The 26,164-nt window shown below is 39.6% G+C and overlaps 1 protein-coding gene across 1 annotated transcript; it reads right to left on the reverse strand.

Annotated features, from left to right (window-relative positions):
• Nucleotides 1–2,205: 2,205 nt before the first annotated feature.
• On the reverse strand, nt 2,206–26,164 carry LOC124141149. The gene is made up of 3 exons (XM_046509060.2): nt 25,483–26,164; nt 3,955–4,080; nt 2,206–3,627 (listed from the first exon to the last, which is right to left on the reverse strand). Exons 1-3 carry the CDS (start codon nt 25,817–25,819, stop codon nt 3,545–3,547), a joined length of 546 nt encoding a protein of 181 aa, XP_046365016.1. The 5' UTR covers nt 25,820–26,164; the 3' UTR covers nt 2,206–3,544.

Genomic DNA, 26,164 nt, shown 5'->3' on the forward strand with positions numbered 1-26,164 from the left:
GGAACACCACGCGTGGAAGAAATTCATAAAACGACGTTGGCACATTATCTGTCAAAGAAGTTAATTAGGGACTCACTGGTGATATGACCTATCAGAAGCACTGATGTCCAACTTCAGATTCATATATTGCAGACGTGTCAGGTACAATTTCACGACAACAATCAAATACATGAAACCCGCGGAAACTCGGCCACACAGTCGAAGTGAAAGGCTGAATTTGTCTCAAGTATGTAAGAATATTTACATACATTGCACATATTTACTAAGAACTCGAATCACTGATACATGTAAATCTTTGACTACAGTCTTCATTCAACATGTCGCCGAAGTACAATTACTCAAGTCTGTTCCATTATGTAACTATCAGAACGATAACAGTGTACGGACTCTCGTATGATCAATGATAATATCAGTTAAGTGCTTGTGGAGACGGATGCTTCTGTGTCAGAGTGAGAGACCTCCTTCTCCCAGCCCAGCTTCCGCCTGACCCCTGTCTACAAGACACTGTTGGCTAACATCCGATCCATGCCGACATTGTCCTGGCGGTTACCACAGACCACAGATGGTCTTTTATACGGGCTAATTAGTCTATTTCCATTCATTCTACTGAATCGGTATCAGATATCAGTTTGCCATAATCATTAGCTCATCTCTCTTGAACTAATCAATTTCTAATCAAGGTCCCTTCCATGTTTCTCACGAGAGCCTTATTCCTCCTCGTTCTTGACACGCCCTTGGTGGTCAAAATGTGGTTTTCTGATGGGGATTTGATTGACTGACTGTCATAAACGTCAAGTACTCAACACTCCAGTATAACCAGTTCCAGATTTCCATATAGATGAAAATTGTGACATTCAATCCTCATAGATATTGGATTTTGATAGGTGCCCTCTTCATAGTTGTATCTGTCAGTTGGTTCAACGATTTATGGCATCGATATCTTCATTGCCCTCCAAAATAGCTTTTACAGAGGCTAGGAACATGGCTAAGGTGGCAATATTGGTGAAACTAGACTTTCACTATCGTAGCAATAAATATTGGGCTATGCTGCGTCTGGCCATAGGAGACTCATAGGGTGCTTCATCTACTGTAGTGATTCCGACAACTTTAGACATAAGTCCTCCCCTCTAGTAACCCCCAATTACTGCTAATTGCTTTTAGGTGTTGAGCCGATTTTATATCATGCAAACACAGCAATAATTTCCCCATAATGTTGATGCTCATGTCTACTCCAGATCAGATTCGTTTCATTCCCTGTGAGATATTTGTCACATGAGAATATTCATCTCTATTCCATTAGATTTATGTAGATGAATACAACATTTATTTGGTGATACATAGATTTATTTTAGCCATATAATGTAGCTATTCAGGGGTTGGACCATTTTCTATTCGAAGTGAAGACGGATTTAATGCATTCCCGAATATTTTTTAAAACCTTTCTTCAAATTACGTCTGTGATGCACAGGTTCCCCGATTCAACTGATCTCTAAAAGTAACAAACTTTTGATTATTTCTTTGAAAACTGTCTCTTTTATGTGAGCCATGCCTCGTAGATCTTATTTATCCTGGTCTTTGATCTGCACGTCTGTTGGAGGCAGGACTCAGATGAGCTGGTGATGGAAATTGAGCGACATCCGAGTGCCCCCGAGGAACTTCATTTCAATCATATATCATCATTCGGATTGTTGTCACTGACATTGGACCTGTATTAGAACCGGGGGCATATCACGGAACAAAACAGCCAAAAATTGAGGAAAATCTTGTCAGGCAGTGAAGCCCTATCAAGCACTGTTCTAATTCCATCAGGGAAAACAGCCGAGCAGATTAGTGGCGCTGAGGCCACTCGTGGCTGATTAAAGTTTGGTAATACCAGCGTCAATTGCTTCTCCACATTGCAATCAAGCTCACATGCAGTGGAACCTTTTCCCGTGTAAAATGTTTTAAACGAAATTTTGTTGGTCGATATCCCCACGCTGGTGGATTCACATGATGAAAGGACCTTTCAAACTTCTTTATGTCCCTGCCGTATATGTCCCTCTGCTTGACGTCATTATTGCCATTAGGCACCGTGGCATTAACTTTCACATATCTCCAGCAACCGTTTTGTCTTTAAAAACGTCTTTATAAAACTAGGATGAAATGACATTTTTTTTCAAAAGGAACTACAGAGTGAAAAATAATCGTAAGACTAAGCCACAATAATAAGTTCAAAAGAGTTTATTAAACATATATGCCTAAACAACCATTTGTGGCAAGGTATGATATGTCTTTATTATATTAATCGCATCTTAGTTGTGAATTCGTGTCAGCATTTGGGAATCAAAACTCATTAAAGTTCTTGATGGTTTTACGCCGCTTTTACCAATATCCCAGTAAGATCAAGATGGCTAACATCAGAAACGGGGTTCAAATTTCGTACCCATGTTGTGAAACGAAGCCTTCGGCATGACGAGCGAACGCTTTATCCACTAAACTACCCACCGCCCCTAACGTTTGACTGCATCTGTAATTCAGTTAAATTTGACCTTCCTGGTGTATATTATTCCGATAAATCATTGTGAAACTCTAGGTATAATGTATAACATAGTTTTACTTGTAATTGATATAATAACGTCTCTCAGGATTACAAAATCTTGTAAGTGGTCATCGTCATCAAATACTTGATAATATGAATATTTGCCGAATTCGTTATTTAAATGACAAATTAGGCATACATCTCTAACAATTGAAACAATGTTTATTTCTCACAAAATATCAATACAGTTTGCAATATGTAAATTGAAGTGTCAGTGCCAGAGATACTTAAAACCATACTTCACTCACCTCTAAAATATAACAAGATTTATGTAAATACAATACCATAAATGATCGTCTGAAAGTTTGACTCGAGAATTCACTGAAATTGTGATCCTTGGTTCTACGACAAAGTTACCACGCTCGAATGTGTCACCAAAGTGGTAAATTAATTCCTCCTTCTATAGTCTTTCCTCTCATTAAGATGGCACGCCGTGACATAGCGTTAACGTCAACATTGTTCAAAGCGGCGTTACGCTCACGTACATATCAATCGTGTACATCTCAGGTAAGTGTGAGTTTTTTCTCAATCAATTTCATACATTTATCGTGAATGAATAATCACTGGATGTCTGTTTGATGTCTCCATTCTTCCTGACGTTGATTGCTGAATAGCCTGCTCGTGTATTTATGTGACGTGACAATGGATCGATATTGCATTCACGTGTTTATTGAAAACATTTCTGATTCATTCCCACACGAACCTGTATGTGTCCCTGTATTAAAGAATATGGTATGAGACCAAAGGAAATATATTCAGTCCCTGTCGTCAAAAAAGTACAAATACAATCTCAGAAAAAAACCGATGTCAAGAAGTATTAACATATTTACATTGCTTTCAGTTGAGCACAAGTCGCCGGTAATTCTTGACTGTGTCGTTTACTATAGAATCATGGCGCTTGTTCTATCCATCTGCCCTAGAAAAGGTCAATATTTGTCCACTGTCGGAGAGAAAGGACAACCCCTGTCACAACAAACTTTCATCCTCTTCTTGTGATTGATTTTCCGACACTTCCTCGGAAGTTTCCTCATCGTCTTCATCGCTTAAATCTGCAAACATATTATAGAAAATAATACGTCTCAAAGGAAAAATGCTCCCGTTTACAAAAATTCTCACATTTTCAGGATCTGTTACATATGTTATATGTATTCACTTCATACTTGTGATGGGCCCGTTTGCAATGTATATTTGTATCAAGGAAATTAAGCAATAAGCTACAACTATACATCCAGTACCCTGCCTGCATTCATTCAACTAACCGGTTTTCATCCAAAGTGGTGAACGTCTGATACGTGCATCACTTTGGGATTTCCTCCAACATGAAGCTGACACGCCGTGATATAAGAAATGCTCACCATGTCATTCACTCAACTCACCACTGTCTGTGTCCGAGTCCTCTGATTCCTCTGTCTCAGTGACGTCATCACTACTGTCATCGTCCGATTGAGCTTTTATTGGTTCTTGAACTTGACCAACTGGCTGATAACCCTTTCGTTTGTTATCTGAAATTTTTTTAAAAAGATAGTAATACAACTGAGCAACAAAGGACCAGGTTATCAGGTTGGAGTCGATGTCATCATATGCATCGTGTATACTACATTACATAGTTCATAGTGCCATTAGACCTGTGAAGATTCCGGGGTAGAATAGGTCTTCAGCAACCCATGCTTGCCGTAAAAGGTGATTATGCTTGTCGTAAAAGGCGACTAACGGGATCGGGTGGTCAGGCTCGCTGACTTGGTTGATGCATGTCATCGATCCCAAATGCGTGGATTGATGCTTATGATATCAATCACTAGATTGTCTGGTCCAGACTCGATTATTTACAGACCGCCGTCATATAGCTGGGTACGGCGTTAAACAACAAACCAACCAACCAACCATTGTGCCATTAAGGGGCTTAAACAAGGATTGGTCGGCTCACGTTAAACTACGGCATGGTCTCTCAGTGGGCTAGCACCATAAAATCGGCAATAGTCCGGATTAGTATAAGCAGCAATACACACACATGTGCACGTTTCTATACCATTACAATGATCTTGGACGCGACTGTAAACCCCATTTCACCTCATCTCACCCCACCCTACCCATTTCAGTATCGGGTAGACAGGATTACATTAATCATGCATACTATATCATAGGGTCGATGTTATTAGTCATCATACATCATACAACAATATTGAATTTATTTTATTAAATTCATCGTCATATTCCAGTATAAAGTTGATATTATTTCATCAGTCATACATACAACATCATTAAGTTGATGTTATTAAATACAGCATTACATATATCACTTCTGAGTCGACATTATTACATTCACCATGCGTACTGCTGCATTCACCTATTTTGTCACTGAGTTTCCACCCTTGACTCACCAGACTATAGACTGTAATTAAGTGTTCGTGTAACCAACGAAGGCCATATTTCTTTCTCTGTACATTTCAGTCCCAAAGATTATGGCTCGGCTTGGGATAATTGAAAGGAATAAGCTAGCTAAACCCCCTTCATTTCGAGCCAGACTCTTCAAAGCCTGTTTGTGAGGCACAGCAGGCCAGCATTTCCTCTCAATAAAGCCGATTCCTATGAAAGGTTTCTCTGTGATGAAACTAGTGGTATAAACGAAGGTTGTTGATGGTGAGTCTTTTTGTGTATGAAAACATAACGAAATTATGTTCACAGCCATATCAAAGAGAGTGATACATATTCTTTAATCTTATAGTGCTTCTTGCAAACAAACCCACATGTTTCCTGTAATCGTACTTGAGGAACCTTTTTAACAACATCAGTTATGTTTGAAACCATATGCTGTCAAATACATTCTTAAAGAAAAATAATGCATGATCCGACATGTAACAGTCCGAGCACTGGCACCTGTGCCAACACATCAGCTAACATTAATTGGATTTGGTTACAATGGAGGTACAATTCGGGTCCTTACTGTTGGACTGGAGAACACCAATTAGCTCATTAAAAGGTCAGTTCAAATGACTGTAGTAATTATTTATCGTAATACCCTGACTACGATTGCCGATGCTCATTACGTCCATCAATGGATTGTCTGGGACAGACTCGATTATTTACAGACCGCCGTCATATAGTTGGAATATTGACATATATACATAATAAATATATGTATTCAACGTAACATATCCCAGCAAAGGTGAGGGTTATCTGATTACCTACACTTACGATTAACTGATGCTTTGAATGTAAAATAATGTTGGGTAAACAAAACGTGGTGAGAATGACCCTTCTATTATAGGTGCATCTACCTGTCATTAATGAAGATCTGAATGTGTGCTTGTAAAGGCCCTGTTCCAACATTCCAACACATATTAGTTGCGCATATTATCAATAGATTACACTACCCAACCATGCTGATGATGTAAGAGTGTGTACTTTAGTTTCGTCAACTGTGAGTTGATAATTGATACGATCAATACACCACTTTACCCTACCGCACTAAAATGTCGGTATCCAGGGACGTATTGGTCTTTGCGGAACATCCTACCGCAATAGTTCCCCCTAACGATGTTTGCCAATGTTATTCCCCCTTTTTCGAATATCGAATGGCACCCTAAGGCTACTGGCAACAACCGACCACAGGAGCTGAAGCAAGATGTTGACGGTAGAGATTTGTCTTAAGGTGGTGTGGCCATGATGAACAAAGCATTATCTGTGTTTACCCGTAGTCACTATCACCTTGAACTCCCTAACCTAAACACTTGGGTTTAGATATCGTTATTAGTTCGAAAAGAAACGTAGTCCGATTGCAAAAACATAATTTGGAATTTTCTTTGCAACGCCTATAGTTCTTCGGAAGACCCTGAAAGTAGAGCGTGCTGACAACATTGTTGTCTTCATTACCAGAGAAGCTTGTTCCGTCATCTGGTATCTTGAAATCTTGACCTTATTTTCAAAAGTTGATGGGCTTGAAATACTTTCATGTGCAAACTATCGTGCCAATAAATATCCAGTTCTCAAGCGGAAGAACCATATTAATTCCGACTGCATGGCTCCCCACGTGTTATCCTTCAAGTTCTCACGGAATCATCTTCTAAATATAAATAGAGTTTAAATTTTCCTCTGTCGGCACAATAAGATTTCGTTGCGTTGACGTCAGTAATATTGAGAAGTGAAACAGTCATTATGCTTGTTAGATGCGACATTTTCGAGACGTCAGTTTGCCCCTCCAATCGATCAAGTGAGACCTGAGGCGGGCCTTCATTCAATCTCTTCAAATGTTGACATTTCGTCCGTCAGGTCTGAGAGGTTTGAGCCCGGAGCCTCTACACGACAAGTTTCCTTAACCAGCATTACACCTTGGTAGACTCTGTCATCTACAACTACTCGGCTATGATCGATCAGTACCGGTTCTCTACAGATTCACATTGATTGTCAAAATTACACTAAATGTGCCATTGCCCAAATGGCTCACAGGAAGGAGACATTTGCCACATGTAATTTTCTGACCGGTCTCTCAGTTGACGACTTTTAGATTTAGCAGACGAAACAGCCAATAACAGTTGATTTCTGCGTCCTAGGAGTGGGGGAAATGACAGGATAGAAGCACAAACCTCACGAAACACAATTTGACGAACTTTATCCCTCATTAATTGACTAACAGCGTCTAAGTTAATTTGCTGCTCGGGTGAGGCTGAAAGGACAGCCGATGGTCCGTTTCGATTGACTTTGGGCCAGAAACGGAGCCATCGTGCTCACACACAATCGAACGCTGACACATGCTACAAGGTATCGGCCAAATAGTTCATGTTCCAATCTGGAGGACACACATTTTTCAAGTGTCTTCCTGATCCACATAAATTCAATAAACCTTTCCTAGAGAAGGAATGATCTTATCTTGACATACCTCCGAGTAATTTTGCTGGACCAAGAGTTTGGCTGCACACAAAAATGTTTCTCGGGCAACATTTTTCCCTAAACGGAGTGTGTAAAACTTTTAAATATTTTTTATTTTAAACACAGGTCGTACAGGAATAATTCTGTTGTTATATCTCTTACAGAGAATACCAGCAAACACAACTGGACACACATTGAAATTGGCCTTTTGATCACCAATTACAGCTGGCCGGCATTTTAAGGATAAGTTGACGCGGAAAATTACTTTTCCTTTTATTACTATTAGTATTATGAGTGACTGATCCCCGTTTGTTAATAGCCTAAGCATAGCCAATTGTGTTTGTATAAGACGGCGGTTAAATGATCGAGTCTGGACCTGACAATCCAGCGACTGACTTCATGAGCATCGATCTACGCAATTGGGTAATGATTACATGCATCAACCAAGTCAGCGAGCCTGACCACTCGATCCCGTTAGTCGCATTTTAAGACAAGCATGGGTTACTGACGACCAGCTCGTACCCGGATCTTCGCGGATCACATGACCTTCACTCACTACTATCTTTATTGGTCATAATGAGAAAACGGGAATTAAATGTAAAGTTATGTGGTGTTAAAGTAGTAGTAGTAGTATTAGTAGACACAATAAGACGTTGTAGACTGTAGTGGTAGTAAATGCAGTTGAGGGCAAACTTCAAGTTGGGAATGTTTTTTTCTGGTCCATCAATGGGATGTCTTTTTAGGACTCTATGGTTCCCCATCCGTCGTCGTACTGGAGAATTGTTGTAGACGTAGGTAACAGGACATGCATACCCTTTTCGCGAACACTTCATGCCATCATTGATTTTCATTGAGTTCCTACAGTTTTCACCACTGTTTTGCGATTTTCTTTCCAGATGAATCTGTTTCAGCAGATAATCCACACTGATTATTCTCTGGCGTTTTATATTGATATGTGTGCTCCTATAGCAAAGATGCGTGAGTTAAAAGATAAAAATACATGCGTATAATTCAATCAGAGTACGTCATGAGTGTACATGTATGTTACAGTCAATGTGCAAAACGCTATTCACTTAGACAATTTAAGTTGTCTAAATGCTTCGGTTATTTTACAAATTCACTGAAAAATCTGTCCATTTATGTAACGTTTTGATTAAAAGTTATAAATAAGATCAAAAGGACGCAAACACATCATAACAGACTATTATGCTAGTATTAGAAGCCAAAAAGTATATATACGTTGACTTTCGTTTTCTTTTAATCCCATCATTTTAGTGATGAAATTACACATCAAAATGTCGTCAAAATTTCACTCAGTATGCACATTGACTGTAACATGCATGTCATGTTCAGTTGTTGTCACTCGAAATCTTTCTGTAGTGTTAATGTGCGCACGTGTGTGTGCGTGTGTGTGCGTGCGCGCGTGTCCGGTGTGTAATTTATTATTAGAGATGTATTCCATAGATCTGTTCACGTTACTTTGACGCGTCATATTTCAAGAGTGTCTTTCTTGGAAAGTTATTAGACGGATTTGAGATATCTACATTAGTAATGAATGAATGAGTGGGTCAGTTCAATTTAACTCAGCCTTGAACAGTATTTCAGTGATAGGACGGTGTGTCAACTTCATGTGAGAGGAACGCCCGAAGTGATGCAGAATTTAGACGTTTACCGCTTTGGCTAAACCCGGAAACAGGACACAATCATAATCAGGAGACATCTTGGATTCGAACCAGCGATCAACGGATTCTGACACGCATAGCGGACACACGGCGAATTTTGTCAAACAGTCCTCCAAGTGGTAGTTAAATGTCTACGTTCGTTTGAGTTACTCTTCAATAAACTTTATACAATTCAATGATGAATCTGAGTGCAATCGGTGCGGCGTCAAACAAAAAACAAACAAAGGAACAAACAGCAATCGGTCCTGTCACAATGGCAATGATGTCAATAAGGGTTAGTGATATGTACAACAAGTGTGAAGTTATATTTAAATCATGTCGTGATATAGGCTTACATTCTCAAGAGAGTAGGGGAAAGGATTGTACACAGGTTGGTATTCAGATAATAAATAGTCACCGACATTGAAACAGTTAAGCCGATTTACCGATATTGGCAACATTGTCGCCTGTTTGCTGGGCATATTCTCTGGGGCATATCTTTTTACAGTGGGTTATACATATTTTATAACTGTAAATGCCACTCTTAAAATGTAGAGATCCTGTTTACACGGATAATGATTAATGCGATGTCCTTTTAAATTTGTCCATAACACATCCTCAAAAGCGACAATTTGAATCACCACTGACAAATAAACTACTCTCTTATTTATTTTGTTCGCATGTTCATAATTACTACCATGTATATGTTGTAATAATGCCATTTTCAACACATCCATCCTCTCAAACGAAAAGTTGAAGAACCAGTGACATTAACCTTATATCTTATTAATTTTTGTATAATGATTTCGTGATTGGTTTCACGTAGATGTTGTAAAAGGAATGATACTGGCATATATGGCATGTGACATGATAAAGAAATTTATTTCAAAAGCGCAAGACCCAAAGATGGCCAAGTTCATGATCAAGACAGCGGATCGTTCGTTCTGGTCTACCACGATCCAGTGAATCGTACAGAAACCCTGACCATTTGTCCCTTTTAGACATGGGACGTTGGTCAAAGACTATGCTGTATACAAACTGGAGCAAATTACATTAAATGACTTTGATCGGATTATACTATGAGCTGAAGAGTATAATTGAAACGGACTGATGGCACATCTGGCTGTTTTAACTTACAACCCTAATTTGTGTTCTCGTTTGAATATTGTTTTTCCTATATTTCCCACCGGCTATTCAGTCCGAATATTTTCAGGAGATCAATCAGCTGGTAGAAAATGAAGTGTTCTGCTTTATACAAACATATCAGGGCGTGTGATTTGATTCCGGTTACATGTGAACTGACAAGCTGAGGTGTCTTAACGTGCGTTCCAAATTAGACTCTCGTGCATACAAGCAGGCAGTATTTGTGTGAGAGAGCATGTATATGTATATTGATTTGGTTGGAACTTCCTTCTTGTAGACTTCAAAATCATCGAAATCGGATTAACAAAAGAGCTGAAAAGTAAGATAAATCTAAATAATTCGGAGTTACTGACGAGAGCGATCTCTACCATGGGTATATATATAATTTCCTTTATTAAATTTCAGAGGGTTTAGAATGTTAGGAAATCGGAACCAGTGTCAGTGGGTACAGAGAAGGTCTTAAAGGAGGACTACGATCCAAGATTGGTGCAATTTCCGGTCAAGGACTTAACGTTGATTTTTGACAAACTGACGCGTTGTCTTTGTTTGCTAGATGGATATACTCAGCTCATACTCATATGTCAGCTCAGACGCAAAACAGATTTAAAATTGCTTGAATCACATTTGCTGTGGCTGCCAGTTTGCCTGGGCCTAGTCTGGCTTCTGAAATCTTGTAAAGACTGTAATATGTTCAACGATTCTTTGGTAGTCCTATATTTCAACACCAGTGTCATGTATACGGATAACTATACCCGCGGTTCCGAATGCTCAGGGACGAAACTAGGCACAACACTGCCCTTTAGCTGAAAGTAGTGCAACGGGCTGTTCAAATTGGACTTACGACAGTCGTAACGTTAAATGGGCCCTTATCACCCTAAACCTCCAGGCAACCTCTCGTCCTACACCTCCAGCGGAAACCTTGTTGAAATATTATCAGCACGAATCACGATTGTGATCACACGAGGGACATACACTGATCCACGTTCTGTCTTCCCAGTCTCGAGTGTTTGTTCAGTATTGAGATCTATGGTGACTGTAGAAAACAAATCAAGGAGAATTATGGTGTTGGATGACTATAAGATGAAAGTTCCTTCACCGGGGTCCCTGATTTGGTCCTCAATTCCAGTGCAGGTCTAGACATTTGAATGAGTTGCCTGTTTGAAATTAAGGCTACTGCAAGTTTCAAGAAGGTCTTATAACTTTTGTGAACATATTTATGTTCAAATAACCTGATTCAAGAGTGATATTCCTTTTTAGAAAAACCACGCCTATTTTAATCGTGGTCATATGCAAAGCATACTTTATGTGAACTTCATCGAATAGCCCATTGGAGGACATTAAATACCGGAACTCCTGGGACATTAAATACCGGAACTCCTGGGACATTGAATACCGGAGTTCGGTGGTGTGTTCTGCCGGAAGCATACATGTTCATCATAATGGAATCGACGATTGTATATTTATGATGGTCAAATCACTGCCATTTTGACTGAATGCATGGATCAAAATAGATTAATATATGGCATCAATTGTCCGTGTAAGATCATTGCGGGTTCCCAGAACGTATTTTCCTTTTTATGGTATATACTACTACTATATGACCATTCACGTCATACACAATGAAAAAGGTAGATTTGTAATTTATGACAGTATCCTAACCCCAACAAATACACAGACATCAATGATTGTAAAGATTATCAAAGTGTTTAGATAATTACTTGGAACACGAAGTACAATGTTCATACAATGACCGCATCCCTTGATCACTTCACAAATACATTATATGATAAAGACAGGTTAGTGACCGACTACAACATGAACATGTACGTGATTTGACTGAAGATGTAAGTACGCTCGACATGAAACAGTGCATAGTTGCAACTGCTCTGATTAAAAGTTGCCTAGTATAACTGAAAGAACGATGTCTCAAGGTCACCATCTGCAAAACAACCAACTTCATTACGTTCTCAGAATTATTAGATTTTCCATATATAGTGCTTCTCCGAAGAAATGGTACTCCTCTGGGATTTCGTGTGATGCGATTAGATAACTGCAAACCTTGCAAACAAAACCAATTCTTCAGATCCGAACATTTGGTCCAGACATGTCTTCTGTAAACACTTGACCAACGAACTCCTCGTACATATCGCCTTTCATCAATGTCAAGAGTAATTTAATTTTATGCGCAGAGCCCAAACCAGATTGAAATCATACGGATCCGTCGTAAAAGAACGCCGTCCACTGTTTTAGAAACGCACTAACCGTCAGATGTTAATTTAATAGATAAGCAGTTAGGGAAAGAGACTGGAACCTTGTGTATCAGAGCAAACACATATTCTCAAGACTTAAGAATGAAAATACTACAATCGGATTTACTTGTACGTCTAAATTGGGTTTACCGCAGCGGATAGACAGACTAAGATCCGTCTGCGATGAATATTAGATTTCATAACCATGGGGTGTTTATAGTTCGGGCATTCTACTTAAGCTTACACGTTCGTAAGGGAAGAGGTATATGTTCTGGTCTGTCCAGCTGTCTTTACACCACCAGACAGTTTCTTTGATATAGTTTACATGTTTTACGTCGTCATGTTATTACAGAGCCTGCCGGCTTCATCCAATATCTTTAATCATTGGCTGTCTGCTTCTGATTTAAGGTCTTTACCGGAGGCACCTTCTCCCTGAGCAAACAGGCCGACATCGTCTCAGATTTACCTAATATGCACTTGAATGATTATCTTTCCTTTTTAGCATTTCTGGCTGTGTAGGAGGTCTTACAATCAGAAGGTGTCTTGGCACTCAGCACACGTCGATACAAGCAGTCTTTGAAGTCACACTTCTACAAGTGGTTCTTCACCAAATTGAAAAATGGTAAATAAAGTAAATCTTCCTGAACAAATTAATCTACAGAATCATGATAAATCTCCTATGTTGACGTTAGCAAACATTCAATATATGCCACTAGCACCATACAAATGTCTGCAGTGGTTGTCTTAAATAAGCCAATGCCTCCATACTCCATGCTCACAACGTCTCTATAGACGCTACATGATCTGTACTGAAGTAATCCATCACAACGTCACGTAATGTTGATACTGTGCATCTCCGATATCACTCGGTATCTGTAGGGATTAATGCTCGGTCTGGCTGTCAATTCACTCTAAAGAACTGCTACAAACATTCTTCACTTGATGTCGAGGGGAACATCAACGCATCACAAGAGTCGCAGAAGGTGATACTTTAGGTCTTTCAGACGATTCCTGATTTACTTAGTATTCAGGTTATTGCCGTTAATTCACTACATCGTGTTAAAGCGAAGCCGTATCAGACTGCTTATTAGAGCAACAAATCCCCAGAACACAGCTGCCTTGTGGGGATATAGGCTTCTCGGGGTCTTCACGAACGTGTCCTTTTAATCAAGAAATTTGAAAACTAGCCAAGGCTTATATTAAGGAAGCTGTCTCTGTTTCAAAAGCTCCGATCATGCAGAACAACGGGATAAATCCCAACAGGAGTATCTATGAATTTGTTTGTTAGATCATAGGCTAAACTAATCACTACGTGGGTGCAGAGGCTCATATCCTTCCGCCGCGATAATTCCGCAACTTCAAACGTTGATCACCATAAAGACAACGACAAATGTAAAACATCATGAAACACGTCAACGCGAATAAAAACCGGCGATTAGCGGATGTTTTATAGGTTACACACTTGTGTGAGCGATCTAATATTTCTGTCAATCTCAGAAAACCGTTACCTTTGAAGAGATGTTTCAAATAATGGGTTTATGAGAATATGGCGCTCTAATTGGTCCTCCTGTGAACACACACGAACCCCTTGTCACTTCTGGGGATTTCAAAGGTCCACGTTGAGATATAATGACGTCGACTCAAGTGGAGTTCTTCCATCTTGTCCTCAAACAAATACATTTAAGACCAATATTTAACGTCCATGGGATTATGTGTCTTTGAGGAAAATAAAGTTGAAGGGTTTTGAAAGAGATGGCAGCATAAAAATTGTTTTCTTCAAACAGCTGTTTCACAGCATTGAGATGTGTCGTTTATATTTACGTGTAAGCTTGAGAAATTACGTCTTCAGAGATTTACATGATATATTTAGCGGAATGAAGTGTTTGTAAGGAACAACCACAGGATACATGGTAACTCAGAGTATATAAGAGATTCCGTCCGATTTGGATTTGTGACACCCACATCCACACCCGCACTTATGCTCTCACTGAAGAGCCGGCAGCTCGGGATTTTTACCCGGATGGGTTAAGCACATTTCCCTTGTCGCCCACCGTGATATAAATGCGGCGTAAAACCATTGTCACTCACTCAGACTCGGTATCTCAATAATACTTTGCCAAATTATCAAAATAAGTTTGAGTCTTAAATTGTTTGCTTCAACACAATAATTTGATTAAAAGCAACATTAACATCACCACAATTAGCAAATTTTTCATTTTCATGTCACATACGGCCACAAGGTTGCGCTGATCTCAGTATCTCGTGTGACCGGTCCGGGCAGCAACGACGGCTCTGCATCCCCTCGGCACTGACTGGATAAGTGTACGAATTCTGTCCTGCGGAATTCTGCGTCATTCTGCTTGTAACGCATTGGCCAGTTGCTCATTGCTCAACGATAAACACGTTATCGTACCAGTGAAGACGAAATCGTGATTCATCGCAAAACCACACTCGTCTCCAGTTTCTCAAATGTCAAGGCTGGCACCAACGCGAGCGCCGATGTCGATGGATCTGGTGCAAAACAGGGACGAAAACTGGTCTTCTGGGTCGGATTCCAGCCTCGCGAAGATGTTTCTTGACAGTCTGGTCCGATATCCTCCTCAAACCAGGGATGCGTCCTGCAGTCTTTGTAACTGTGGCATTGCGATGACGCGTGAGTGAAACAGTCGAATGTAGCGATCCTGCAGGGATGGTAACTCTTGGTCGGCCGGTTCTCGGACGGTCTGCTGTGGAATTGAACTGTGTGTATCGGTCACAAGGGCTGCAAATGGTGCTGTGGTAGACGTTCAAGTGGCGTGCAACAGAAGACTGCGGTTCCCCTCTTTGGATACGTCCTATGGCTATGTTCCGATGGCAGCGCTGAGTCTCGGCGTTTTAAAAAATGTTGACAATTGAATGACAAATTATTGGCCTATGCTTGCATTTTTATAGCCACGACCACGAGTTACGAATGCCAGATCTTGCACGTGCATTTTGTCTTACTGTTTTCCTCCATTAATTTTTGAACAAGTGTAAAAACAATGCCGTTTAAGACATTGCAAATCGACAAAGGGTGTGTTTTGACGCACCGTTTGTCGAATATCAGGCCACTAACATTTTCCAATAACATATATCCAATTTATATACCAGATTCTTTGTGTAGTCACGTTCAATGAACTACATACTACCTGTGCGTTTCTTTTTTTGAAGAGTGTATATACAAGAGAAAACGAAGCTAATTCTTTGAAGTCACTAGGCTTCCCCGTTCCTTCCTGTAGTCAACTAAAGAGGGCATGTTCCTGCTCGGAGGAATCCAATAGTACTGGGAAGAACCCTGTCCATTAACGAACTGCGCCATTGGTTTGACTAATAACTAAGCCAGTTGACCATTAACTATACCCTGTAACACCATTTACTATCGTTCGTAGGATGGTCATTAGTAGGTTACTTTCTACCTGATCAAACATTACCTATAATTAACCCGAAGGAAATAAACATGCCATTATACAAAGCACAATACCTTTAATTTCATGCAACGGGTAATTTGACTTCATTTCGTCGTTCAATAAACACAATGATGACTTAGTGTACGCAGACGGTAGGCCACCTTAAGAGTTTACTTCAAAGATGTTTTCATTACCTTAACATGGGTGTGATTAATGTGATGTATACGTTGTCAAGGATACACGTAATTTCTTTCAGGTAATTATACCTTCACATGCACAGGCAAACAAACGGTTGTGCGTACGGATCACGAGAACTTTTCTTTGAACATCTGCGAAATATGACATCATTTGTTGCAGTAATGGCGTCGCACACCTGCTCCTTAAATCAATATGGGCGGTCACAGCGGAGTGTAGCCAATATTCAAAATATATCGTGCATACAAAACTGATGTCCAACGTGATGAATTTGATACTGTCAACATGTTCTAGAATTATCTAATGTTAAAGTCCTTTAAAATAAAGAACATTTATTTAAGTCTCAATCGCTAAACAAAACGTAGCCTAGGTCCCCGAAGGCTTGTATACAGCTTACAAGATGCATTATTTAAATGGCGCAGCCTTTGTAAAACACAATTTGAGAATGACATACATGTACAATGACATTATATCTGGCAGATATTATACGGGTACCACGGGTGGGGCAGGATGCACCTGCTATCATCATTATTGGATAGTGATTCAACACAAGCTCATGATATAGTCAGAATTATACAATCGACTTCGAGATTTCAATTGGATATGGAAAAGGTTTATTTCATCATCAACCCCTTCCAACAGGCTCGTAGCACAAGGACATTCTTCGTGGTGTAGTGGATAAGCGTCTGTCCGTAGAGGGGAAGGTCAGTGGTTCCATCCCATGAAACATCATATCAAAAGACGTTAAAAGATGGTACTCTTTGTTTCCCTGCCTGGAGCTCGGCATTAGGGTAAAACAAGGACTGATCTGCTCGGAGTCCGTATATTCATCTGAGTGGTGTATCCATGTTAAACCACGATGTATCATAGAGGGCCAGCACTATGAAACGAGAATAAACGCACACGCACGCACGAACAAACGCACACGTACATTCACGTAGCTTTATAAGTACAATAATCTTGAAAGCGAGGTTAAACCCCATTTTATTTCACCTTGTAACACGGGAGAAACAAAAAACCAAAATAGCACCTAACGAACCTCCATTTTCGATCAACAACGTATTTAACCCGATGTGATTGACGTCACTGGGATACTTATAAGAATGCAGGGAAAGTAAACAAAACTGAAGTATTCCCGACAAATATTAATGAAACTGAATAATGAATGAGGCACTGGTATTCGCCATAATCTACACAGAACACGACAAATCTAGTACTTAACAAGTACAAAACAGAGAGTTAACACCGTGTCTGAACCAGCTGCAGCATACACTCATATTTCTTCTGCAATCACGGGGCGGTCGGGTAGCCTAGTGGTTAAAGCGTTCGCTCGTCACGCCGAAGACCCGGGTTCGAATCCCGACATGGGTACAATGTGTGAAGCCCATTTCTGGTGTCCCCCGCCGTGATATTGATGGAATATTGCTAAAAGCGGCGTAAAACCAAACTCACTCAATAACTCTGCAATCACGAGTCGCTGTAAAGCGAAACGGTTAAACGTGGCCCGCTATGTCGCTAACATGCTATAGCGTTGCTTTTAGTAAATGAATCCGGCAGTATGCCGGACAATGAGAACAAGTCTGTATCTGTTTTGTGGTCACAAGCACGACTGGTCTATGACTGAACGATCATTATAAATATTCATAAAACGCTTCGCAATTCTGACAGCTGTGCCAGGTTATGGCGCATCATGTGCACATTCGAGTCGACCGGGAAAAAATAAAACTTCCTTCTACGTGCAAATGTCAGCATGACTATTACATGCCAGCCCGACGTGTGATGTTGTGATATGGAGATCGCTATCACGTGAAGGTGATTTTTTATTCTCCGCAAGCCAGAAACACCTGGAAAGAATGGTGTAAATGATGGTCTCTTAAGGGAGGCTTGTCTCGGTTCAACTGACAGCACCAGCAAAATTTGCTTGATAGAAACGCCAACACCCTTTCCATACTCAAAAGAATTATCTGCCAAAAGAAGAGTTGGTTGTACGATTCCGAATATGACATGATCAGGTGTTTATGAATCACTATCAAATAGTGATGATATCAGGTGCTCGGAAAAGGTGAGCATATTCTGCCCCACCAGTGGCACCCGTCACAAACAGTCTTTAAAACCCACTTCGTCTGTACACGAATTGTATTAATTATTTGAGCAATTAATAGTTATAATACATAGAGAACATTTCTTAGCTATAGTTTCACGCAAGTCACTGAATACAGCGTCAAGACTTCGGCCCAAAATGAAAACCAGATCGTGGAGAATACTCTCTTCTTATCATCCAGTTGCATGCAGTCTGACGCATTGAGGCATGTTGCGGATATCTCTATACACCATCACGTCCGTTATTCTTTCCAAGCCCAGTTTCGTATATTAGGACCTGCATCTCTTTCTTTCGTCCCACGTGAATGCCGACATGTCGTGATATAACTGAAATACTCTTCTACGCAATATCTAACCAATCTCACTCACACGATCCAAACAGCAAGATGTAAAGTGACCTTAATCTTCACACAGCCGGATGCTACTGATAGAAAAGGTCATGTTTTTCTGTTTGTCTTCACTGGAACTATCAGTAACTTAATAATATGTGAGAAAAGTTTATGGTCTGTTTGGTCAATGTTCCTGTCACATATACTGTTATACGAATGGGTTTACACTCGGGCATTGACTCTTGTAATAGGCTACATCTCTTCAAGTGAGCAGTTCGCCAGTTTTAAACCTCCACGGCACACTGAACTGATATGTATCAGCCTTCAAAATTCACGCTAGGCTGAATTCACTGAAGAAACTTAAATGATAGTCGACCTCATTGCCTGGTAGCATTTGGGGTCTATAATTCTTTACCAGATCAAAGTGCTTCAATTTGTGACTTATTGGAAATAAATAAAACTTAAAGAAAATGCAAAAGATGGCAAACACTTTTTGTCTTGCTCAAGTAAGACTAGCTACAAACAATGACGGCTGGTGAAATAAGATTACCACTAGTCATCTGGACTTGTCTTAGACACAAATTTCAAAGTTCATACATGGTATCATTATCACGTCAGCATTAATCAAACACATAACAGGTAGCGTGTGCCTTTCTACGTGTATAGTCAAGGTTAAATTACAGTCACTAGATATATGACTCTTACAGCTTCGTGCAAAATGTAAAGAACGACAAAGTAGGACAAAATATCGTGAGACTAGAAGAACGTGATAGCATCGAATCCGTTAAATCTAAAACTTATTCCATGTTATGATGTTCTCTCTACTCCACCTTTCCATTTCTCTTGTGTTTCTCTTGGGTACTTTGGTAACAATGTTTATAAAGTAATATATATCCTAAAGAAACAATGAAGGATGTCATATGAAACGATGTGAAACGGCCTCTGGAATATCTGCATTAAGAGTGACTTTCAGATGTTGCAGTTAGCACCATCTGACATTACAACAGGAATATTGTCAGGGTATGAAACTCCCAAAAATTTCAGCCAGACCACAGGACTGGCTAGCTGAAATACTTGCCAGCCCTGACCAAAACCTGCCTGCCCACTATAATCATATGTTTCTCAGGATAAGCTAACGGGGTTTCTTTTTGGTTACATTTTATCATTCATCTTTACATGTGAATTAATGCTTATCATCGGGAAATATTTTGAATATTTTCACATATGAAATATAACCCGACCGTCGGGCAGGGGGATTTGAAAATCTGGCAGCCCGAGTTGAAATCAATCCGTCTCGGACGGTCGGGCAGGCAGGTATTTCGAACACTGATATTGTACAATGGCTATCGCAGCCACCTCTGGTCATATCGTGTTTACTTCTTTACGTCAGACTGCAAGATCAGTAAACATGTCAAGGGATACCTTCACTTATGCGTATTACATGTACATCAAATGATCAAATTAATGACATTGTAATATATATCGATATTACCTTTATGTCAAGGGGTTTACTCGTAACACTATACACATAACAGATTTTAGGTTGAACGAATCCATTTTCCATCAATATTTTTAAGAGTTGTCATTAAAAGGGGGAAAAATCATCAATCAATTATTGAATCAGCAACTACAACAGAATGCATTTACATCGTTAAGAGATTAATAGGTTCGGTCTCCTTGAAACATGACTATTATCTGTTAAGTTATGGCTGAGAAGTTTGGTAAACGTTTAAAGTCATGCTGTCGTTTTCGGAATGATGCTTCAAGTTCTAAGGATGACAACAGATAACAGAAACATCACTGTTAGATTAAGTATAGGTTTTCATCTTCTAAAATAATTGAATTTGAATATTTTCTGATAACTTCTTAACCTATTTTTATACTCATTTCATTTAAAAAAACACTATTACATTGGGCTGGAGGTTGTTTGGTTAATCGAAATGTAGAAATGCAATGTATATCATGGTTAGCAGCTAACATATTAGTGTAGTGGATTCTGTGTTTTATTATCCCAAACAAGCTTCCACAGAAAATATAGCTTGTGTGAGACCATTGTGAGTGCATCCGTTAACATGACGTCACAATCAAATAACAACTGCAACCTCTCTGCCTCGGAAGCTGGTTCGCTGTACTTTTTACATTCTAGACTTTGGTTAGTAATGGGTACAAACTTAAAAGGTTGAAATAATGATTTAAGATTATAAATACAATCTCACCGTCCCTCGTGTCTTTTGATAGCAAATATATCAACACTCGTAGATAAAACTTAAATCTTCCCGGAAAGCCTCTGAGTTTTAACTTTTACCTACTCGTATTGATATACTTGCAGACACGATGGTGAGATTCTCTATGTGTCTGTTCTGTTTCAATAGAACAGTTTGGTTTTAAAAGAAAACAATTCTGGTTTTAGATGTTTCATTTAGTTAGGTTTGTTTGGTGTTATTTACGAAGAATAAGATAAAAATAACAAGCAAAATCATTATAAAAAGTGTTACTTTAAAGGTATGGTCGTCAGGGTATTAATTCGAAAGAAGTTTGGTCGTTCAGCAAGTTATTTTACTTCTCAGTCTTTATTAAAATGTGTTAACAGACTCGGAATTAAATAGTGTTCTTCATATAATCTGTAAACTGTTGAGAAGGCGAAATCGTTAAACTAGTTAATAAAAGGTCCCAGCTAAGATGTCTCTTGCCCATTAAGTCATCTAGTCATGGGATATACATTACAGACATTATAAAGACTTCCATCAATGTCGTGAGCGTCATCATTCTCAACTATACACTCTTTTGTCCGTGAGATGGCTTTGTCGAGTCTAGACGTAAACTGGCTTATTGGTGCCATCTGTGCTACTGGGACGCAGTTCCGTTTCAACAAGGATATCCAGTTATACTCCGATCTAGCACTACGACCAGTTACTCGAAAAGATGTTCAGATGATTATTGCTACCAACTTGCCTCATTTGTTTCGGTGACGGTGGGGTAGCCTTGAGGTTAAAGCTTTCGCTACTCACGCTGAAGATCAGGTTTCAATTCCCCACATGGGTACAATGTGTGAAGCCCCTTTCTGATGTCCCCCGCCTAGATATTGCTGAAATACTGCTAAAAGCGTCGTAAAATCCAACCTACTCACTCATTTGAGTGACTATAATTGGTTTTGTGTGTCCATAAATATGATGATTAATGAATGTAAATTAATGATTGTCAGAAGTGATGGCAATCATCCTGCTGGAGAATCATGCAGGAAGCATAAGCACTGATCCCCATTATCCCCAGTGAGGTGGTCCAGCTTTGGTCACTGTTTGTCTGTAGACTGGTTGTAATTGGTAAGGTTTGGTCTGTTGTACTTGTATGTGTTTTTAATTTGGTTTGTTTTATTCTGTTATACTGTGATATCATAAGTATTTGATAGTGGTTCATAAACACATGCTTATGATTCAGCCAGAATCGAACAAGTGCCTCTTCTGTTGATACGTTCAGCGTTCTGTGCATTCTTGAGCAAGTATGCTCAGTGTTTTGTGTATCCTGAACCAACGCGTTTAGTGTTGTGTGCACTATCAAGAATTCATAGCAATGTCTACGTACTCGCAAAACCTATGACGTTACACACACATACACACACACACATCAAACACACACGCTTATGCTTAAACAGAACGTTCGAGAATCAATACATGTATCACCCATGACAACATATATCTTTCATAAGGAAGAGAATATATGGATGTCAACTTCTTTATTATGAAGAACAAAACGTTTATATGCTTACTCCTTCATCAGGTGTACTAAAGAAGTTGACATCCATATGTTCTCTCCCTTATGTGTATCACTCGTAAATGCCTTTCAAAGACCCAATATATAATTCATATGTGACGGTTCCGTTTAGTGGGACCCTATTGTTCACAGCGAAGTGTATAGAATATATATGTATGTTACGCTGTGCTCTGTGTCTTTTGTGTTTTTAGCAATTTGCCTTCTCACACATTAAACACAATGGACTGGTGAATGATTTGTTTTGTTCTGAAGTATTGATCGAAGTCTGGCAGGTCAACTGGGTTCCCTACAGATATAATAGCGTTACAATATGAATTAATCTAATTGTGTTACAGAGTCTGTTATTGCGATTCCTCGATAACCTTTCAAAGCATCACCAATATATCAGAAAAAGAATTTCTCAATAATAGTAGCGCGGCGCCACAATGAAGACTGGTTTTGTAAACAATTTCGACAAACTAACATCAAAGTACATGGTTATTAGATTACGAAGGCCAAACTATCATTTTCTATGTACTCGATCTTCACGCAGAATGTGTGGCTTCAGTTATCAAACTTCTTCGTCAGCTTCAAAAAACGATATAACATTACGAGAGTTACCGATCACCAGAGGGAAATGTATCTGACAAGAGGTGGCGAGGTGAAATGGGGTTTATCGGAGCATTCAAGAGTATTGCTCTTATATAGCGTAATGCATGCCTGTGCGTATGTCTTTTGCATGTGTGGGTGTATGTGTGTGTGCTTGTACTAGTCCAGCCGACCAGTCCTTGGTGTTTCCTCGTTATGCCAAGCGTCAGGCAGGGTAACAATAAGTGTCATTTTTTAACGTCTTTAGCTCTCCAGGCAGACGCTCTATGCACTACACCTTGGAGGCGGTATATCTTACGAGAACTACAGTGAGTGAGTGAAGATTTATAGTCACATCTGGAATAATTCAGCCATGTCGTTACTAAATCAAGTCATACATTGATAATGCATAAATTTAGATTATAAACCTGTCGACAAAGTACAGTGAAAGGACTAATTTATCACATATATAGATTTAAAACTTGTGACCATAAATATTTGCCTATTCATAACACGAACTGGAATACAATACAAAGTGAAACGTTCACGTTCTCCAAGCCGAACTCATTTCATGAGCTGTGCAGAGTTGCGTTCCTTGGGCACGCCAGAAACCTATGATTGTGGGTTCGAATCCCGGTTCGCCCCAATTATGTTTCTAGGTTTGTCAGCACCATACCCGTGCTCGTGGGTTTCACCGAAGTGGTAAACGTCTGAAACCTGCATCACTTCGGGCTTTCCTCCCACATTAAGCTGACACGCCGCGATATGACTGGAATAATGTTAAAAGCGGCGTTAAACCCAACTCACTCACTCACTCATTTCATGAGATTCAGTATTAACTTGGTGCTAGTTTCAAGCCACTTTCAAGCTTACCATCAGCATATTACCATCTCTGCATTATTATAATAAATAGGGTTTCGTTCAATGACGTACTTATTAAAACACGACATGACCTAAAGGTTAGAATAATCATCAGCGAAAACAATATGAACTTTGAATTAACAAATGGCAACAAAATGACATTATTAATGCGATTATATAATTCTCTTATAATTAGGATATCGAGAAAGGAAGTTATTTCATTCTAAACAGAAAACATTGAGGTAATAGCTACTTTTTAATAATTGGTCCTATTTCAGATGATGCAGATGCGGTGACAACAGCTCTGTAAGAACCAGGAGTATTAACATCTGTTAGCACTGTAATCCATGTCGGTTGTATGTTGTAGCCACAGCGTAGTAATGTTCCAATATTAACATTTGCTAGCCTATTATCTTGCCATGACCTAACAGTTCTCGTTGACGAAACCTTTTATCAAATCGGCTTCAGGTTGATACTGGTTACTGTATCACGTATACGTTATTATTATTAGGCTGATTCTAGCCACCATTTGTCTGCTCACATTGAACTTATTTTTGTTTTGTATCTAAGGTAACTGAGATTAGATGGATATAAGTGTTTGTTTCTTTATCTGTCTGCACAATGAGGCTAGTTAAAACAGAACGCAGTCATACTCAAATCTCTAATGTCATGCTTAGATCGAACAAACATGATTGTTATTAGTTTTTTTTATAGCCTTTCGATGTTAAAGTCTGCTGTCAATTGAAAGTTGTTTCATTGTCATATCTCTTTACGTTTAATGTGAAATAAAACGTTTTTCGCTGAAGCAAATATATCTATGAAAAGATCCTATTATCAACTCAAGAAACCATACACTAACGTAATCAAACTGATGGCTTGGCATTTCGTTCGGCTTGTATATAGTCAATATATGAAGGAGCAAACATTAAAAGGGCTTTTAAAATCATAGAAACGTTTGAGTTAATGTCGACGCCGGCTGTTTGTGTTACCACGTTACGGCACGTGTGTACATTCCCCACGTGGTAGACAAACTGCAACAGATGTTTAGGCTATCAGTGAATTACTGTCTGCGGTGGTATCACGTCTGTTGGGAGACAAGTTGGAATGACTCGGAATCATTCGGTGACATGTTGTCAGTGAGAGATTTCTTCGACACATATGAAGACATAACATGTATTCTGTATATAATAGGTGTTTTTTACCTAAGCCTCTATTTGTCGGTGAGACTTCACAGGTGTATTTGACATGAGATATGAGCGAGTTACATTTATTAATAATGAGGAAAGTTCCCACCATACACGTGTTTTATCCTAGACGTGTCCGAAATGGAGTTGGGCCATTAGTTATAGTTTGCATAGCATTGCTGACCACAAGTTATTAATTACCAATTAAAAGATCAACTTGATAGATTAAATGTTACATAGAATAATGTAACATGTAATATAGAATGAATTTGTTGCACGTGTATCGTTAAAATTATGAAACAGAATCACATTTATTTTCATGTATTTTCATTTTAATTGAACCGGGAGTCCCGAGTGAATTGATAGAACGATGCTGTTTAAAGGCAAACAAAATATTTCTGTTATTTATTTATCTTACCGACGATTTTCCTAAACGTGTGGGTCATTTTCCTACCTTGATAGCACTGAGAAAGTTACATCATTCATGTAAATAATCTTTTATATCCCTAATGGAATAACATTATTCGATCCACGTGAGCATAATAATAATCAATCTTACGTTTAATTGATGGAGGTGGAGTCATCATCTGTCGAATGCCCTCAGGAATCTCTTTAAGTGGAATCCTCTCCACCTTCACTTTACGACAATGTCCCAACTCCTCAAGACGACGGAATAGGTGGAGTCGGGTGTTATTCAGGGTAAAGTAGTGCCCATCCTTCTCCGCTACCTGCAACCGGGGGTATTCCCCCCTCTCCACCACCTTTCGACAAAACTCCCCCATCACCCCCTCGTCATGTAAAGCCTGGGGGTCGAGACAGTTGGTGAAGTGGATCCGGGACGGTACAAGTCTCACCTCCAGGGGCTTCCTCCTCCCGTTAAGAGTCCGCGAGAACATGAAGAGATTACCTTACACGTCCACACCTGAATGGGACACCTGATCTCCCAGACAAATCCACATTGTTCACCGAAGGAACAAAAGTTTCCTCCACTGTACAACATCCGTTCTCACAGCCTACACGCTGCCGTCGCGATAATGACTCAGTGGCCTCAATGAGTTCATTAACAGAACCACCCATCAACGTTGCTCTCACAACACATGCTGACAATAGACCAATTCACTTTTATTGGGGAAGGCTACATGGGCTAGTCTATCTTCCTTCACTGTCCAGGTGAGATGGATTTAGTGATGGGAGTATTGATCGACCATCACAGCCGCGGTCGATGGAGGACTATTCCGCTG

This window comes from Haliotis rufescens, unplaced genomic scaffold (assembly GCF_023055435.1).
Source record: "Haliotis rufescens isolate VD_foot unplaced genomic scaffold, xgHalRufe1.0.p SCAF_11, whole genome shotgun sequence".
In the NCBI taxonomy this organism is placed as follows: domain Eukaryota; kingdom Metazoa; phylum Mollusca; class Gastropoda; order Lepetellida; family Haliotidae; genus Haliotis; species Haliotis rufescens.